A 20,913-nucleotide genomic window follows, 5' to 3' on the forward strand; every position below is an offset into this window, starting at 1 on the left:
TACCTATGCCTGTCAGCAATCAGTTACTCTCTTGAAAGTATCCCTCCGTGGTAAATGTTCAGACTGATTAAAAATGATGGATTAGCTCTGCAAATTCTTGACCTCAGATCCTTGCATAATCATGCCAAGGTCCTTAACTAAGTGTAGAATGGAACGGAAAAAAAAAAAAAGTTTCATTTTCTTATTTAATCAGGAAGTTGATCATAACTCTGGTTTTGCTATATACAGTCTATTGTCACGTTGGAATGGTAAACTACTCCAATTTGAGTTACCCCAGTTCTCCAGCAATTCCTTTGAGGGCTCTTTCTTTCATGCATATTATTCATTCTACATCAAGCAGAGAGTCACCAGCTTATGAGCCTTGTGTATGGACTATTTTTTCTTCTTTATTAAAAATCACCAAAAGACATGCAATTGAATTTGAGCCAAAATGGAAGAGACTTATAACACATGAGAGAAGAGTAACAGTGATAGGAGCTTAGGAAGTTTTAAGACATTAAACTGTGATTTCTTTTACCACCAAGTGATTTTTTTTTTCTGTTTATCTCAGAAAACTTCTGATAGGCATCTAATCTAAATACACAGCTCTGTGATTATCACTGTCCCATTTTATCAGTTGGCACAGCATCAGGATGGGTACATAGGAGAGGAATAATGCAGAAGGCTTTGAAAAAAGACCTTAACTATTCATACTAACATTTGCCTCAAAAGTAGAAATCCCAGTCCTGTGTAGACAGAAAAATTTTTTGGTGGTAGTGACATGACTGAAAGCACAGATAGTGCTCTGCTGTCAGGGGTAAAATCAGAGGCTGAGGCTTGAGTCACCACCGCTGATTTTGCCATCACTGAGAAACTCATTTACAAGCCGGAGCAGGTTTGCATCACTTAGTCTTAAAAGGGGAAGTGAACTCTCCTTTGAAATCAGCCATAGTACTTTGTACCAGTTATTGTCTGTATACACTGAATGTTTCCCTTTATTACCATCACTCTGTAATACAAATGTTAATGTAAGATATAGCCAGTATTATTACGGAAATCTTCTCTCAGCAGCTTTCAATAGTTATAAATTATCAAAAGTGGTTTTAAATGTTAGATTCTCACAAATTAAAACAATTCCAATTCACCCTCCATACACTTTAGTTGAATGGAACGAATTCTTAGTTTCAATTTATACTTATATACAAAACACCAAATTATATACAGATAAACGTATTCTATGTTGGTTTGGAAATTGAGCAATCTGTGGAATTAAACGGAGGCTATTCCCTCATTATCTGAGGAAATATTTTTACTAGCGGAACAAATCTGGACGTAGTTAGCTTTGTTTCACACAGCAAATTATATAAAAGCCAGAGGATCTATGTATTATCATGTGTTTCTGCTTTTCAGTCATTCATATAAAAATAAATTTTTGAGATTAAAATTTACATAATTCTAGTTTCACGAAGTTGTATATTTGTCATTGTTATTTTGATAAATATCTTCTGTAATTTATGAAGTAAAATAAAAGATCATTTGATACAAATCTGAGGGGTTCTTTTATACTTGAGTATCTGATTTTTAAAATACTCAGCCTTGATCACACAGGAGTTTGCACATACTTTCCTGTACTTGATACTTTTGAGAACATTTGTTTACATTTTGCACTTCTCTCAAACTGTTGTTGTCAGTTTGGTTTTGTTTTGGGTTTTTTTTTTTTGGGCAGTGTTCAGCCTTACTAAAACCAGCCTGTTCCCTTTGAGCTCACTACCTTGTAGGAAGCATATACCAGCATTTTAGATCCCAGGATTTTTTGTCGATCTAGCTTTAAAGAGAATTATGACGTTTCTAGTAATACAGGCTTACTGCTTCACAGGATTTGTTGAGACAACAGATATGCTAATTCTTCATTAACGCACTGGAGGTTTGGAAAGTGGGAGAATAATGTCAACGCTGTACCTGTTGCTGTGGAAGTCTGTCAGCTGTGACAGTTTTCACTTACTTCCAGTGCAATAATACTGTAATGAGATGGTGACATAAATGTCTACTTTGTAACAGCATCTCTCTGGAAAATGTGAGTGGGTAGAAGAAATATTTTTTTCACCACAATCTGAGCTATCCCAGTTTCTTTAATTGGTGGAAATGTGGGGATAAGTGGGGATGAAAGAGCCAGTTCTCTATGGACAAAGTTTCCCAAAGAGAAATACCATTTTTCTATGGAGGTGCTTGCAAAGATTTCTATTTCTATTCTGTTCTCATATTTGCAAAAAGAAGTAAAGTTTTGATGAAAAAAATAAATTCGCGTTCATTGTAAAATTGATCACATAACATAGTAATGTAGAGAACAGTTAGAGTGCTTGCACATTTTATCCATTGTAATGAAATACATTCTTCAATAGATTTTCAGCGTCTTGCACTGCTGAAATAGACTGTTTACATAGAGTAACTACTAAAATATGTGAAATACATTCAATAAAATGATGCTTAGAACTTGCCAAAAAGAACATGTACTACTTCCTATCCACTTCCATTGTTACCTTAAGAGCAGCAATCTCTATAGCAACCAAAAACTTTTCAAGGCAGCAATAAACTAATCCTTTCCAGCTTCCAGAGCACCATCAAGGAATTTTAAAAACATTGGACTTCCAGCAGCTAAATACTTCTGAGGATTCAGAATGCCACAAAGCTAGATACACAAGCATTCTTTTTCCCTTCAAAAGGTAAGAAAATAATGTTTAGAAGTAAGTGCATCCTCGTAACAATGATACATACTCCTAACTGCTAACAGTAAAATACATCTAAACTGCAAAAGATCTCCTAACTCCTAAAAACATACTAACCTTTGTCTGAGTGATTTGCAATTTGAATTCAGTGGTTCTTTTTTCATTTTAAATACTTTGTTATCAGAGTTTTCTTTAAAACAAGACACACATGTATCATATTGTAGTTAAAAGATGCTGAACATATGTGTGGCTGTTTAATACATGTGCATTACCATCTGAAAATATATGTCACTGCCAGCATCTGGCTATCAATAACATTAAAACCTCTTTGTGGAAAACAAGTACAACTCTTTTATGTTTCTTGCACTTTGATATAGAGATAGATTATTGTTAAAGCAGAGGCAGTGGTGTATGAGGAAGGAAAGTGACAGGACCTTTACAGTACAAAATGTCTTTCGCATCTAGAGTTAACAAGTTAAACTTGTTGCTTCTAGTGTGTTCATCTGAGTTCTATGAATGAAGTTATGACCTCAGTTTTGTAAGTCTTTCGTCTGATCATAAAATATCACTAATTTTTAAGTGTATCCTATTCATTCTTGTTTTGTGTTGTATAGCTGGAATTCGGTAACGTTAGCAAAGTGTTTTGAAAATAAAACCTGCTCTATATCATTGCCATGTAACATAATTACTGCACATTCGTGTCAGAATTAGACTAATAATCTTTATTTACAGTTATTTTTGCTACTAAAAGCCTGTTTCATAATGGAACGAAAGTGAAAGCTATGGTATTTTCCTGTTCTTACTGCAAAGGATCATTAGTGAATGCAGTAACATACACTGAAATAAAAATCATACAATTTACTTTCATGAAGAGACAAGGGCACTTTGCGTCAACCTCTTGTTAGTTATTCTACAGAAGTTTTAAGGCCATGGTTGTCTTAGTTTCCTGCTGTTCAGGGCTGTAAAGCCCTTACAGGCTTCCTGTTGTTCAAAAACAGCTTGTCACCGCAAATCAGCTTAGCCGACCAATTAATAAATCCTTTCAAACATATTGCATTCACACTAATTAAAAGGTTGGGTGGTTTTTTTCCCCCCTTTTACCATTCAGATTCCTCAGGTCTCAAGTTTAAGCTGTGAAGTGCAAACAACAATCCAACATTCAGTGCAGATCACGCACTGCAGGAAGAGGAGATGTGTTTTCTGACCAAGCATCCAGCTCTTGGGGTGGTATGTTCTGCTTTCGTATTCACCGTGCTCATTGCTGAAGGACAGCCTGGGGAAGAGCATGGGCAGGATGGCAGCTATGCTCCCAGACAAGGCTATCTGATGGAAGTTTTACGCGTTCTTTCAGCTGACAACACTGAGCTTCACATGAACCACTCACGAGAACTGGTCAAAATGTTACTGGAGAGAGCTGAGTGCCCACAGCGGATTTATGGCATGCAAGAAGATTGTAATCTGGTTAGTGCTTCAATTAATGAGGGATATCTTTACAGGATCGTCAGTGAGTTCTAAAATTATTTATTAGAGTGATACTCTCCTGAATACAAAACCTAAACATGTAAAGGGCTTGTTGTTGCAGCAAAAATTGTTCTTGCTTTAATTGTTTCCTTCTGAATTATTAATATTTATTGTTGAGCTCATGGAGAGATATTCCAAACATGACAGGCATCCCTTAAAAATGCCATGCTTCTGTTGCATAACAGTAATAATTTTCCTTTTAAAGTTGTCAAGTGTTTATTTTCCAACAAAGATTTTTCTGCTTTACCCAGATCTAGCTCTAAAAGCATGAGCTTGAATTTGGGACACAAAAGATTTCCACTGTGGAAAGACATAGGTAAAAACTGGGGACCAATTCTGATTTCTTTTTTTTTTTTTTGGTCTGGATTGTAGTTCAGAAAAATAAAACCCAGACAAGATTGTCTCAGATTTATGTGCCACTTCACTGAAATATTCAACATTTAGGGGAGGATTTTGGTAAGCAGTTCAGGTCAAGGAAAATCTTAGACAGAACAATGAGTCTATAAATCCAAAGTGAAATAAAATAGTTCAGGATACAGTTTCACAGAATGTTTGGTTGTCTGGTTGAGTTGAGAATATTTTCAGAACTTATTCCCGATTTGACAAAGAAGGAATGAGTGTAATAAGATCATAAGTTCTGGTAGGATGGAGGATACAGTGGTAAGTGAATAACTTAGCTGCAAGGGACTACAAAGGGCTTGGTCACTCTTGGCTTTGATTAACATTTCTCTAGCTCTGGTATTGTTCAGTGACCCATGTACAGCGGTGTGTCACTTTATATCAGAATTATGAGGATGGTCATGAAGGTGAATGCTTTCACAATATACTATTCTTGGCAATCTGCCAAACCGATGAAATGGAGATCTTTTTCTCCTGTGTGGCAGACAACTATTGACTTAATTGGCCCTTTCTGCAAATGCTCCTTTTTTTGTATGAGCCCCAATGTGAAATTTAATACATAAGTATTGTAGGTGCCTGTTTTCCCCTAAATGAATAATTTTTATGCAGGAGATTGTGTGGGGGTTTTTTCTATACTCATATGGGCAATTGATATTTACCAGATATGGACCCAGATGGAAAGCTGAGACTGTATTAAAGTAATGGGCATAGAGTCCTCCTAAAGTTCACAAAAGAGAGGTCTAGGCTTTCTTGTTCTCTCTCTTTCTTTTGCTTTTCTGGATTGCCATATTTGTTCTTGTATTTGTGGAGGGCATGTCCACTGTGTCCTTGCACAGAAGAAATTTAAGGGAAACTTAGCTGGGGCTTACTTTGGTAAGCACTTCCAGTCTGTGTACGGTTCATCTGGGAAATTTCCTGTAGGAGGAATTTCCTGTACATAGCAGCGTTGGCTCTGTCAGAAACACTGCACACACCCTGCACTGCCAGTGCCACATGAACACTGTCGTCTATAGAAAATATATGAGAGGTGTCATCTTCAGTCACATGCAGACCACGTGGCACCGTGCTGAAATCTTCCAAGATGATTTATGATTTGGTAAATCAAGATAGCAAAAACTGTGCCAGCACTATTCTTCAAGATCATAAAAATTTGAAACAAAATACCCCACCTTAGCTTAACATTTTCTTTTCTGTACTTGCTGGGAATAACTAGCTGATTTCAGACTCCCCTTTCCCTTCTAAATCCAGGATCTCAGTCTCAGGATCACAGAACAGCCCAGGTTGGAAGGTACCTGAAAAGATTATTTTGCCCAACCTTTCACGTGACTTTGTTTTCAGGGTTTCAGTTTGGGTTTGATTTTTTGTTTGTTTGATTGGTTTTTGTTTGTTTTTTCTTTTTAAATAATATCTTCAATGAGTATTTAAAAGCTGTGAAATTTAACACTTTTTATACCCTTTTTTGGTTTGTTGTTATGTATTGGCCCCAAGACTCTTTGGGCAGGGGCCGGCAGCTATCGATTGGCATCTGACACTGGTTTATCTCTTAAGCACACGAAAGTCATGTATTTCTTGCAGTGGTAAGAATTTTTTCTAACTTCTGGCTTCTTAAATGAAAGAAACTCGGGGTTAAGTGCCTGGGTTCAAAATTGGCCTCTTTTTTTTATAGCAAATAAGCATTGCTAAATGAAGGCCATGCAGATAATTATGCCTATAAAATAATAGTACCAGCAAAATAATTAGTGATGAACTAATTTATGCCTTCAAGGGTCACTTTCCATGGGCTACTCATATGGCTACTCATGGGCTATGGAATAGCTGCATCTTTTAAAACACACCTGCTTCCATCCAATTAGCAATTTCTTTTCCAGTCATCTTCCTTGCAAGAGTAAACAACATCACTGGTTACAATATATCCTCACTGGGATTTGAAATGTTATAGAAGCCTTTGAATATCTTCCACTACATGCAATATGTTTATTGTGTAACTACTGAGTGTTTAAAAAGGTTGGTTGACTAATTGGAGGTCTTTTGGGACAGAAGACAGAATATTCCTCCTAGCCCAAATACTAATGCTCAGACATGCCTTAGAAAAAGTTAGAATTATAGATCTTGATAGAAAATGTAGGCAGGGCACAGTGGATCATACTGTAATCTAGTTTATTTATGAGTATAAATATTTAACTTGGCAATTACCATCCACAGTTCTCTTTCTTTTAGATAGAGTACTTATGAAAATTTTTGTTAGAATTATTTCTATTAAAAAGTAGCAGCTCTCTCAATTCGTCCAAGGAGCTGGCTTCTGAGCATGACAACATGTATTTGATTCTACTCAGCTTCTGTGTAGAAAAAAGAAGGAACATAGAAGGTGAGCCACACAGACCAACACATCGTGCTTGTAGCCACAAACAATTTAGTCTGGATCCATTAATCTATTAGAGTGAAGTTTTAATCCTTCCATGGTTCTTTCATGTGTTGCAATTTCTTCTCTGAAATGTACAGTCCAGCTCCTCTACCGCAATAGTTGAGATTAGCTGACACGCCTATCACGTGCTTGGAAAGGAGCCAGCTGGGAAAAAACAGCTACACAATGAATGACAATAGCTACAGGATCTCTTCAAGAAAGATTTTTTTATTCTTCAATTCAGTATGTTATTTCCCATAGCCCAACATAGAGCTCTATTAGTCTTCTGGTCTAATTGTAAAGACTAACTTTTGCTTGAGCTGGCAAAAGTTTCTAGAAAGTGTCTTTGTACCAAGAAAAATGGGGATAAAATAGTGTTGAGGCCTTGTGCTAGCTCTCTGCACTGGACCAAGTTATTCCAGAATTCATTGAGAAAAAATAAAAATAGCTATATGATTGCAGGGTTAAGTCTCTTGACAGTGCATTGAATATGATATAACTTCTGTTCACATACTCTAAATTAACTACAGTCCAGATACAGCCTTTGTCTTATAATGTAAACACATATATAATGCACAGGTGAAAATATGAATAGCTTTAACCCTTATCTAATATATTTATAACCAGATAATTTTTTTAAGCCAGTGAAGACTTTTCAACTCTCTACAATGATTGATCAGAGATTGTCCTGGTTTGTAGTAAATCTTAAACTAAAATCTTAAATCTTAAAGTAAATCCCTGAGATACTTGACATTTCTTGAAAACAGAAGCAGATCTGAATAAAACCTCAGTGTGATCTAGCAGCTGTAGAAGTGCAATGAATTACCTGCATCCTTCTCCTGCCATTCCGTTAGACTGCACCTGTATAGGTTTAGGTTCGAACCCTTATAAAAAATAAGAGTTGAATTTTTCTGTTCTCCTCTCTAATTGTATTTGCCCGTGACTGGAAATGTATTACATTATTTGAATTTCCATTTATTTTTATTTTTTCACAGTGTCTTGAACCAGATGCTTTGTTACTAGTAGCTGGTGGAGATTTAGAAGACCATCTCAGCGAAGAAGTATTTGAAAGAATTTCTCTTATTCTTCTCTACTACATTCTTCATCATAGAGATGTGTGTTCTTCAGAACTTAGCTTGAATAATAAGGATTATAAATTTTATCTACAGAGTATGCTTAGTTTAAGACGTGATGAAGACTGTTACTATTTTTCACAGAATGAAACTGAAGATATTTTGGCTGTAGTAAGGCAACATTTTAAAACTTCTGAAACCCAGGTAAAGAAAACCTAAGTAAAAATAACTTCATATTTATTACTGATAGAATGTCTTTAAGCTAGTTCACACACTGTGTCAGTATCAGGTTCTCCAGAAAACTGCTAAAAGTGATAGCACAGGCTGAACATTGGTCTTTTGTTGTCCATGCTCTTTAATATAAGCCTTCTCCCTGACTTGCTTTTGGTATGTGCTATCTTTCACAGAGTCTACCGAGACATGGTTGGGGAGATAGATAGTGCATTTTGGGGACCATTCCAAATAGGTAATTTAGATGCAGTTGCCCTGCTTAGGGCAGATGGAAAAGAGCATAGCTGTGAAGATGCAAGATCTTCCACTTGGCTGCAAGGACAGAAAATACGTTGTCATCTCTTGTGTTCATTAGTATAGATATACTAGCAGCGATTGTAATTAAATGGTATAAAGCAGTACAGCTCCAAAACTGAAATGATGAATTGTTTTGCTGTGATGAAATCCCTGCCAGGCCCTGCACTTCCATGTTCACGCAAAGCGGGGTGGAATAAGGAATCTGTCCAAGGATATAATGGTTTCCTTCAGTTGGGACACATATGTTTGCCAGAATATGCCTTGTGGAAAGACTGATACAGATAAGCTTAAATTTAAGGTTAAAAAAAAAAAAAGAGCATATTAGAGTATATCCAGCTAAAACCATCCTTTTGAAGTCAGGAAACATGCAGCAAGTTTTCTCACCACTGTTTGTTATTCCTAATCTCAGCTAAAAGTCTGTAAAATAATAGAATAATATTCTAGTGTTAACAATCTAAAGAAAAACTGTTTTCCTGTAATGGGCAATAAAATGTTTTTGCCAGATTAGATAACTCCTAAAGTACAGATTGACGTCCTATAAGAAGCCCCTTAGATCTGTTCATGATATACAGTTAAATTTGTTTTATTGCAAAGTTTGAATCTGCCCTTTTCTTTTTCATTTCATTAGATTTTAACCGACACCATACTGTAGTAGAGTTTCCTATGCAAACAGAAGATGGCTAGGACTCCTGGCTGTGCAGCAGAATGTTAAGGGCCTCCAGCACCCCTTTCTGTATTCTTTGTGTGATCGTTTCCCATCATAAATTATTCATTGACCAGTACTTTTGGTTCTGAGTCTTGGTGAACGTGCCGATTTCCAAGAACTCCAATGGTATCCGGGCAACCATAAAGAGGCATCAGTGGATATTTGGCATGTCAAGATAGAATAACAATCTATAAAGTGCTTTACTGTGTGGTCTGTTTGTTTATGCTGGCAATATAATCAGTTGTCAAGCCTGTTCAGTAACTGAGGCTTCGCTGTTCACTGACATGAGGGAAAAAAGTTTTTTTTTGAGGAAAGGCACTCAAAACATTATAGACTAATGCTCAGAATCACAACACTTGAGTTATGGAAGAGGGCCAATGATGCAGGGTAGTAATAGAAGAAAAGCATTTTTAGTGGGTCTTTATCTGTTTTGATTTCACAGAAAACATTATCTTCTCAGTCATAGCACTTAATGTATTATCTGAAATGAGAGATGAAATTTGGGGTCCTGAAAATTTAAATATGTAATGGGTAGACAGGAAAAGAAATCCCAGCCTCCTCTCTGCTGCATTTCAGGCATATAGTGAGAGAGATGAGTATGTGTAAAATAAATGATTGCTTTTCTGGCTCATCTAGTTGACTTTTCAATTTAGTTAATGTGGGTTAGCAACAAATTAACTTAAATAATTTTTTGCCAATTTTTTTTTTTTCTCTCAATCTCCAACTGTTTACAGTGAAAATAAACAAGAAAGGTAGAAATGGAAGAAAACAGGGATAAGTTTCCAGGTAACTGAGAGAGCTGTATCCTGCTCATTCAGTTAAGAGCTGCACACAAACACACACACAGGTGCACACAACTGTCCACTGCTCATGTTTGGTCACCCAGCAGGGAAGTTTACCCTTTATATGCAGAATTGTATCTTTCCATATTGTCCCCAGATAACATCCCCATAACAAATGATTGATTAAATTTAATAGGTAGGTGACTAAAAACAGTAAGAGAATTCTTTCTGAAGTTTGAGAAAAAGAGCTGAAGTCTCTATTATCTGAGTTAATTTCTTGTGCCTTAACACAAATTCCTCCCTTTTCTTCCACTTCCTGGAAGGAGATGTAGATGCAATTAATGAGGACACAGGAATAATAAAAACAACATGATAAATAACACTAAGCAAAAATAATCTGAATGAAGGATTGTGCTTCTTCACTGTCAGACACTGAGTAAAACTTCAGGCTTTTTTATTCTATGCCTGTTCTGAAAATGACCTTTGTTTCACATGTGCTGTCCTGCTGTCAACTGCAGCTTTAATCTTAGTATTTTTTCTGCTTTGGCTGATGTGAAAGTGTTCTCTCCAGTTTCTGCTTCTGTCACTCTGATTATTTAAATGGAGGTGACCAGGTGACCAGGGCTGTCTTCATGCTGTTTTTCTCCTGATTTCAGTGTGTCGATGTGAGTACTCTGGAGAAAAATGCTGATATAATGGACAAAGATGGTGCTGATGAAAACACTCTTCCACGCCTGGCTGCTTCAATCATTACTCTGGCTCTTAAAGGAGTCTGTATGGGAAAAGCAAGTTTGCCCTCCCCAGAGTTCTTTATAAGATATATTTTCAATTCTCTGAACAGTACCACTGAGCTCCAAGTGACAGGTAAGCTATTTATTCATCTCTAGCTGCCTTTTGCAACACACATTTGATGTAAACTATCTTTAAATGCCTAAAGGACTTTGCACTTAATTTTACATCTAAATGCCATTTCATTTTAGTCTCTTCATTTAGTCTTTAATTTTGTCTCTTCTAAATTTAAAGACAGGGGTTTTAAATTTAAATCCTCATGATGATTTTGGTAATTCTTTGAGTGGGATAAAACAAAATGTTACTGAGATTATGAAAAGTGTACTGTCACATTAATTTATTACTTAATTGCTCAGCACAATCTGAACTACCCAAGAGAGCCCTGAGAGTGGCAATTTATCTGTGAGGGCAGAGTTCAGCGAGTCCTCATTTACATTTCTTCTTTAGGCAGCACTTTATATATTGCAAGACTCATTTAGGATTAAATGGGATAATTCATGCACAGTAGCCAGATTAGACACCTTAGTCACTGACACCTCAGTGTGGATGTACCTCCAGAAGAGATGAAATAGACACTGTTTTAACCAATTGCTCTTTGATATCTGCCTGCTATACCTGAAAACTTCTTTATAGTCTGTGCTTCCCTACTCAACTTCTGATCTAGGTACGCAGTCAGCGAGACTGGAATATGCAAACTTAATTTTTCTAAAGAGCTCTGTTGCTAGACTTATCGGAAATACTACTTAACCATAAATAAATAGAAGTATAGGAGTGTTCTATATATATGCTTCTATATATATAGAAGTATAGAGTGATCTATAAATAAATAAAAATAGAAAATACAAGTGCAGAGCTCTCAGCAGCTGCTGAGAGGACTTTTACAGAACTGAATTTCTGTAAAAGATTTTGCATGCTTAGCAGTTTAAGAAGCTAAACCATCAACTCAGGGGCCTACCATGGACTTACAAGGTTATTATAAGACATCCTTTTTTCATTGTTTGTGGTAACTGTTAATAGCCACACTTCACAAGCTTTTCAAAGGACTTTTTAAAAGTTACGTTAAGTATGCTTTAAAACAGCTTAAAAAGTTGAATTAATGTAAAATAAATGTAAAAACATTTTTAGCACTCTTAGGTTACACAGACATACAGTGAATCACAGAAGTAAATAATAATAAAAAATGAACAAAATACTCAGCCCTAAACTTGGACTCCTAGACTGTACTTGCATAAACTGGTTTTGCAGCAAACCCCTTCCTTAAAATTGCCAAGCCAGATCTTCTAAAATAATTTACTTGCAAGAATGGATGGAGCCATCTGGGCACAGTACTACTAAAGAGCTTTAGATGGTGAAATCCCAGGCCCCAGCAAAGACAGTAACAAGACTTTATGGTTGGTGGAGTTACAGTGTCATTCAGAGAAACAAACAAACAAAAAAACCCCCATTCTTAACCAGTTTTTTACAGTGTAAATATATTTTAAGCCTAAGCCAATTAAATTGTCCCTTTAAATTTATTTACATTCTTAATAGTAACTGCAGGAAAGAGCAAGGAACTGGCAGCATGGAAAAAATGAAAATTAGAGTTGACTACATTTAAAAAACATCTAGCTTCAGCTCCTCTCGGATGTGTTTGCTCCATACAAAGAATGTAGACAAACATCTTAACACAAGACTTTTATAAGATTACCATTAAGGTCATACCATTTGCTTTTTCTGAATAACAACATTAAACAATAAAGGATTATCACGTGGCAACATTCCTAATCTCATTGATCTAAAATCCTTTGAAATTAATTTGTGGACTACTTTAGTTACCTCAGTGTCCAACTGAGGTTTACAAAATCTATCACTCCATCTCGAAAATGCAAGGGTGAAGGAAGGTGATAAGTCAGACAGGATAGAGCATGCTTGCTCAGATAACCAAGCATTTCATCAGCAGGCATACCCCTTGCACTCCAGCCCCGTGTCATGGGATGCATGCCAACATTGTCTCAGGTTTGGATCAGGGATCCTGGCTCTCTCCTTCCCACTTCAGCACTGTAAACAGACATGCTTCCAGACTAACCAAAGGAGAGAGAAAATCCACTGTCCTGTGTTCCGCTACTTAAGTGCCAACGGCAGCATAGTATCCTGAAGGTTGCTTTCAGGACACCCCATAAAGAGTCTGTCTTCTAGGTCTTTCTGGACTATCTGAATACCTAGTCATGGCATTTTAGCATGGTGTTCCATTTGCATGGGAAAATTTGAAGAATGGTGAAGCTATTTAGCAGTAATTTGCAGATAACTTAGGCAGAGATCAATGATTAACTGTAAGATGAATTGCCTTTCAGTCACATCTGTTTTCCTCTGAGCCATAGGCAAAACACGTTAAGTGTGGTACTGTAATGAAGGAAAGGCTGAGTATGCAGGTGTCTTGAACTTCTAGAGATGTTAAGCAGAAATTAACTCAGTACCAAACTGAGGAGAGAAAAAATGTATTGAAACGAGTTAAACTAATATTAAAAGTAACAAAATTTTAACAATTACTTTTGGTTTTATCTTTTTAAATGTGTGTTTTCCCATGGTAACCTATCTGTTTTCTAATGAATTACTAGAACTAGAGCAACTACTAAATGTGCTTACAGCCAAAAAGACATGCACTGTAAATGGACAATTCCACAATCACAAAAGAAGACGTTATAGTACAGCAGTCAGAGATATTGGAACCAGAAATATTCCAGTCAAAGGAAACCATACGAAAGAAGACTATATGAGGGTTTATTCTGAAGAACAAGAAAGGAACACAGATTGGGACCAGGTTAATTTATTTTTATGTTATTGTAGTATTGGGCACATAACTTCAGTAATAAAACTTCAAAGTGGATTGCAAACACTACATTATTTCTGTGGTAAAATGTACTCGTTTCAAAAAGTCATGTGAATACTGGTGAAATATTTTTGTATAGTTTTTTTAATATAGTTACCTTTAGTTAACTATTATTTGGGGGAAGAACTATGTGGATGTTAAATGTGTGATTAAAGTAGCTGGGGGTGCTAACAGAACAGCTAGTGTTATGTGAAATCAGGTGTTTCTTCAAGACAGAGAGAACTGTAGTACCATGGCTCCGATGTTTTCACACATTTATTAGAGATTTCTTCTGCCCTTGTGTTGCTGAGCCTCTTCTTGAAGAAGGAAGTGTTTTTCCATACTAGGGAAAAAACTAAATTAAAGTTTATGTGTATGTCATTTTTAAAAGGCTTATGTAAGCTGAAGATTGGACATTTCCAAACACTTCTAATAGCCATCTGTGAAGTTCAGAAGCCTCCTTTAGAAGGTATAGAGTCTGTAAGACAAAACCTTAGCTACTACCCAGTATCCTCTTCGAGGGCTTTGAAGGAGAGTAGCTCATTACAGGTGATTTTATCCTTATCCTAAATATTTTAAAATAAATTAATTTTGTTTGTAACAGTGATTAAGATGGTAACTAACTTTCATCTTTGAGACTGAAATACATTTCTTAGACAAAAAAGGAGACTTCAAAGTATATGCTTCGTATATATTTTGATGTATACATTTAAAATATATACTTCAATGAAGTATATAATTTTTGAAATGTTTTCCGTTATTTACAATTTAAGTCAACTCAAAGACAATGTTTCTCCTCCATTTAGGAGAATAAGTGATGTGCAACTGACTTTTGCTGTGCGGTCATTTTATGATGTGGAACTGAGATAAGTCGCATCTGGTTAAATGCTGTTCTGATAGATACTCATCTGGGTAATTTTATTGCGTTTGGAATATACAGTCTATCAATATGAATATTTCTTTCCAGCTGACCACAAAAGAGAATTATGCTGATCTGCTTGAGACATTTAATGGAATTTCAAAATGATTTAAAATTAAGATCATTTAAATGTGTTTCATGTTAATTTTAAATTACAAAGGACATAAATCAGTAGCGATACTATCTGTACAAGAAGTGAAGTTGTTCTGCAGCAATAGGAGAATTTATAAAACACAATTTTTTATTTCTTGAGCTTCTGAGACTGACTGTAACTCAAAATATAGGTGTGCAGGGAGTTATCTGAGGCTTGGGAGTCTAACTGAGAGCCAAATATTCTGTATAGATGAAAAAAATCACAAAGAAACATCTGGAGAGAAAAGAATTTCTCTTTTGTGTTAATTCCTTGTTTCTTTTTAAAATTCCATTCCTCTTCTTTCAGCTATATCTATTTTCTTTGACATATCATTCCATTAGAAAGCTTTGTATTTCAGTGTTGTGTTGCTGATTTTCTCCTGCTTTCTGCACGTATCTCTGATAGCCATTGTGCTCCATTAGTAACAGATGCTACTACATATAACATATTGACTCATTTATGTTTGCTGCCTACATTAAGATGTGTAATCTGATTTTAAAATAGGAATTATATTTTGAAACATTATCACTGCTTTCTAAGTAAGTCATCACTGTTGCTCCTGATTTAAAAAATGCATATAAAACAAGTAGCGGGTGATCTACTATGAGCAGTAATATTAAGTTCCATTAAACTGTGTCACAATATCTGTGTATTACTTTATTATTCCTCATTAAAGAAACACTTTGGAAACCAAAATCTTCCATCCATATATCCATCCATCCATCCATCCATCCAGTTTTTCATATGAGGATATGCAAATTTCATTTACTTGTTTTGTCATTGTCATCCTCCAGGAGTACTCACACAGCTTTACTAATGGAGACTTACTACTCTGCCTCCCTATAAGTCTAGAGCTTGCAACTGGTAAAGATGCAGGCCCTTGTGCCTCAGGTCTTACAAGACTATTTTACTAAATAAGCTTTAAGAATTATTGTTAAAATGTGTGGGTAGACAATTTATTTTCCAGATAAGATCTTGCTTTTTCATTTAAAATTTCTGATAATAAAATCACATTAAAATATAGGTTCATAGTAATCCCGGACCTCATCTTGTTTATTCTGCTTCCCAGGAGAGGGCCAACATCACAATCAGATCAGGTTTCACAGGGCCGACTCCACATGAAATCTGAATGTCTCCAAACACAGAGATTCTGGGAAACCTGTACCAGTGCTTTATTGCCCTCATTTTTATTTTTATCATAGGAAGTTGGAATTATCCCTGCTGCAACTAATACCTGTTGCCTTTCATTCTTCTGCTGTACACCTCTGAGAGGACTCTGGCTCTATTTTCCCTTATAACTTCCTTTAGACAGTTGAAGACTTAAGATACACCCCAAACCTTCTCATCTCCAAACTGAATGAACCCAGTCCCCTCAGCGTCTCCCTGCACATCACATGCTGCATTTCCCTAGCCATTTTTGTGGCCTTCCATTGGGCTTCCTCCAATTTGCCAATGTCTTGCTTGTAGTGTTTGTTATTAAACTGGACATAGTCAAATATGGACTCGTATGTCCTGAGTGGAAGGCAATAATCTTTTTCCACTCTTGCTAATGCAGCCCAGTATGCAGTTAGCCTTCGTTGCCACAAGGGCACACTAGTTACTCACGTTCAAGTTGTCTGTGAGGACCCCAGGGGCTTTTCCCATAAAGCTGTCTTCCAGTCAGTTTTCCCCAGCTTTTATTGACAATGCATGGCGTTATTCTGTTCAAAGCACAGTGAATTTGTCTTTGATTATCTTCATGAAGGTCTTGTCAGCCCATTTCTTTGGTTTGTCAAAACACCTCTAGATAGCAGCCATGCCCATTAGTGTGTTATCTGCTTCCCCCAGCTGGATTTCATCTGTGAGTGCAATATGGTGCACTCTGTTCCATCAAACAGGTTGTTGATGAAGGTGTTAAATAATATCAGTCCTGTTCTGACCAGTGCAGAATGCTGCTCATAACCAACCACAACCACTAGACTTCCCACTTGATACCATTTGTTGGTGTTCCCTACTTCTAGAATCAAAACCATTGCCTAGAATAGGAAAACTGAAGGTTTTTCTCAATCTGGTACCTCCCGAATTGTCCTCACGATCTCCTTTTGCTTGGAGGCAGAAGAGACTAGATTGAGGTGGTAAGTAACACCACCTGTTAGCCTGAAGACTTGAATGTGTTATCAGAATAGATGTATCAGTGCTCAATACATTCAGTTTCTTTGTGAGCTACAAGACATATTTTCCTTTACTAATGCATGAACAAAGGCAAGAAGGTGTTGGGTTTTAATTGGGTTATTTAAAAACAATGATAATTACAACTGGTTTACTTAAATAGAAATTTTCTTTCAAAAGAAACTTAAGCTTCAATGATTAGAAAATAATATTTAGGAATCCCTGATTCTCAGATGCAGACTAATTTAAACGAAAGAAACAAATATTTAATTTTTTAATTGAATCACAGCTAATCAGATGAGATTAAGAAATTAAGATTATTCCTTTAAGTAACATAGCAAATTTGATCTGGGCTTCTTTTTAGAAGGTCTTACAGAGATTGCCACTAGAACTGGTTTAATACTAACTGCTCACATGTTTATTAGAAGTTTCACTCTGGAGATGAAAAACTGATTTTTCATGAAAACTTTTCAAAACATAAATGTTTCCGAGGACAGTTTCTTTTTTTGATAAAGAGATGTTTCTAACAAGAACAAAAAGCAGTTGAAATTGTGAACTACCTCTGATAATACAATTATTAAGTAATATTTAGACCAAATTTAGATTAACAACTCATTTACTGTCCCTAACATGCCATTGTCCCAATGACATGCCATTGTTAAAAGAAAAAAAACCAACCTAGTTCCATATTTTACCAAAGATACAGCACAAGGGAAAATTTCAGTATTGCCTTGAATAGGCAATATCTTACGTTAATAGCAATATTATTGCTATTAATGCAATCTTGCTTTAATAGCTAAGAATATGATTTGTGTCAGTGTTATAACATTTTTGTTAGCACATATGACAATCAAATATTTAGAGATACCACTGTGTCAGATCCTCATAATATTAACAGGTTTCAATAGAAATTGTGCTACTTTATCCTGAAGATTCTGGTCTTTCTGAAATATATAGTAGTATCAAGTTTTAACGGGAAAAATAAAAAAAGAATTAGAATTAATTGAAGTAATTTAAGTAATTTAACCAGAAAAGAGTATATGGAGAACAATTTTTTTCTAGGCTGTATAACTCTCTGTTCTTCCAAGATTCCATATTTAACCTCAGCATTAAATACATATATATGTAACATAGTCAGTAACCGTGTATACTTCTTTTCATAGGTTTGTTTCTCTGCCAATGAACTTGTGAAGATATTTTTAAAAAACAGTTCTTCCTCCATTTCTAAGGACCACTTCAAGCAAATCAGTCCAGCTATTATTCAGCAACTGTTAAGCTGTTCATGTCAGCTTCCTGACTCCAGGCAGATAAAGATTCCACCAACAACTTTGGAAAGTGAGTTCTGTTGTTTTCAGTAAAGTACTGTGAAAATTCACATAAAGGGGCTTGACTTCTGTAAACCTTTCATTCATTAATCTTAAACAAAAACATGATGAGATTTATGCACTCTGTAATTTCATAGCACACGTCAGATAACAGTACTATATCAAGAAGTGAGGGGATTCAATGGTCTCAGTTTTATATTAGACAGAATTCTATTTCAATTTGTAAGGTTTTAAGCTTTGTTTCCTTCATTTCTTAGAGGACTATTTGATGTAGGCAGCAGATGAGCCATGATAGGTCCTGATCAGTGGGTTGCTGGGCAGTAATGACCTATTTTGTGAAACTTCCACCAGGTTTATACTTGAATCGTTATATTGCTCTTATATATAGCCCCAAGGTTATGCTAGCTGGCATTTTATACCACGATGTGGCAAATGATACAGGTAAGTGCTGTGTGAGTGTTGCCATGTATTCATATTGTGATACTTTACAACAGAGAAGCTTTGGGGATACTACTGTGGGAAGGAAAACAACCAGAAGATCAGTCACACAGGCAGCAGGACTTGTGTGATAGAGCTAGAACAAGAACTGAGTTAGAGTATAATCAGATCTTTTCCAGTTGCAGTCATAGCCCTTGAATGCCACTGCTTCCAGGGATTTCTGCCCCACCTGTTCTGCTGATTCAACTCCTCATGTAACCAATCTCTAGAAAATCTATGGAAAAAAAAAAACCTGAATTTGATCTGACTTAAGCGCTTCCTAATGGTGTCCTGGTTTTGTTTTTACTTTAAACCAGTGATACCTGGGAAATGGTTACAAGCCTATGTAAGCTAGATATTACAGGGGGCACTAATTTCTGGTGGGGGATTTGGGAATCAGGAATGAGCAAAAAGGAACGGACATTTAACCATGATCACTTGCATCTAGAGCAGCACTTTTAGGCTACAAATCAATGCCTTCAATATCTTTATCCTAATATCTACATGGCCAGCTCTGGATAACTAGATCTTTTAAGAGCTAATAAGCTTTCCCCACATCCTGCTGGCTGATGATCCTCATGGAACAGCACTTTCCATCTCTAAATCTGTCTGTACTTTAAGCTACACACATTAAGCAGCTTGTGGAAATGAGCTGACCTATCATTCCATGGTGTGCAGATTAATTAACTATGGGTGTGAATTAAAAAAACCATGCTAGTTAAGGGCATGGAAGGACACTCGTGGATATCCCAAGAATGGCTATAGGAGAAAGAAACATATAGAATAGGAAGAATCATTATAGGTCCCTAGAAGGCAGCAGTTCTTTATCATGTTATCTTGCTTCTCATTACCGGAACACCTTGCAGGCTTTACTGCTTTCATCTTTTCTATGCCCATTTTTCAGATGGGGAATCAAGGGACAAAGAAAGAAAGGAACTTACCCAGGTCATATACAAGACTCACGGCAAATTCACAGTTGAGTGAGATTCTCCCAAGTCTAAGGCAATCAGCCCAATCAATGACATTTTAGTGATCTCATACAGGTGAGAGATCTGCATAGATGAGAATAGCTGAACTATTCAAACACGGAATGGAATTAATAAGAGCCCTTTCTGCAGCCCTTCCCCTGTGCCTTTTGGCAATGGAAGCTTTCCATGACCACATGCTCTGTTGGCTCGAGACAAACAAAGGACTTCATGTTTGACTTATGTGTGACCTAGTGACCCGAGCATAGGCTTATTAATTTTATTCTCAGTTCTCTTTTACTGACACACTGTGCCATTTTGGCTAAGTCACCAAGGCCTGACCTTCCATAAATATGTACTATACCCTTGTATTTGGATGTGCAGTCTGTGAAATTTACTGTCTGATTTTATGAGGTGCTGAGAACTTGCAGCGCTATTAAAGCGTGAAACATTAAGTGACACTTGTGAGTATTTTGGCGTTAGTGCCTTTATGTCTGTTTCTCATCAGTGTTTTACCTCCGTCATAAGACTTCCATACAGATTACTCAGGATTCACACTGTGCAAAAGGTTGGACACCTGAGCAGCACGTAACCTTCCAAAAATCCTAATAACACAAGAAAACTAGTTTGGCGGTCCTGATGTAGTAACTAAAGGAGTGTATGTCCACAGCACATTTGTAAACATAATTTGGATCAAAAAGTTTAAGCTTAGAACTTAAATTGGATGCATACACTCATCTGAGGTTTTAGGCCTTGGCTTGTTTACTGAATATGATTTGGTTAATAATGTGATGTTGACTGTACAGATACACAGGTGTGGCATGAGAGGACATAGGATAGCAAGTATAAATCTGTTAAGTGAGGAAACAAATGCAGACTGGCATTCACTGTGCTGCTCTAATCTGCACAGTCACAGTCTGTTTAGCTCTCTAAGGTATGAAATTTGAAAGCATTAGACTGCATTACCTGTAAAGCCTGAAGAAACGAATGTTTTCTAGGCTTCCAGTTCTGTCATCTCTATCTTGCACGACTAGAAAAATCCATGTGGCACAATGAATCACTTCTCCTCTGTGTGCTTGTACACAGATGTGGCAAAACATAGGCTTAAAACCAGATGCAAATACAAAACAAATACTCAAGCACAAAAACAAATACTGGATGATTAAGGGAGTCCTCGTTTTGTTTCATTTGTTTTTCCCT

At 36.4% G+C, this 20,913-nt stretch overlaps 1 protein-coding gene across 1 annotated transcript in view; it reads left to right on the top strand.

Moving 5' to 3' along the window:
* The first annotated feature begins 2,609 nt into the window (after window positions 1–2,609).
* SLC39A12 (solute carrier family 39 (zinc transporter), member 12) overlaps window positions 2,610–20,913 on the top strand; it is a 34,882-nt gene continuing 16,578 nt past the window's right edge. Inside the window, exons 1-6 of the mRNA XM_010131518.1 lie at window positions 2,610–2,699; window positions 3,811–4,163; window positions 8,019–8,300; window positions 10,769–10,976; window positions 13,496–13,698; window positions 18,110–18,281. Of these exons, the coding sequence (XP_010129820.1) occupies window positions 3,894–4,163; window positions 8,019–8,300; window positions 10,769–10,976; window positions 13,496–13,698; window positions 18,110–18,281 (1,135 nt within the window). The 5' untranslated portion in view covers window positions 2,610–2,699; window positions 3,811–3,893. The remainder of the gene's footprint in view (window positions 2,700–3,810; window positions 4,164–8,018; window positions 8,301–10,768; window positions 10,977–13,495; window positions 13,699–18,109; window positions 18,282–20,913) is intronic.

Source organism: Buceros rhinoceros, unplaced genomic scaffold (genome assembly GCF_000710305.1).
Source record: "Buceros rhinoceros silvestris isolate BGI_N320 unplaced genomic scaffold, ASM71030v1 scaffold12472, whole genome shotgun sequence".
In the NCBI taxonomy this organism is placed as follows: Eukaryota; Metazoa; Chordata; class Aves; order Bucerotiformes; family Bucerotidae; genus Buceros; species Buceros rhinoceros.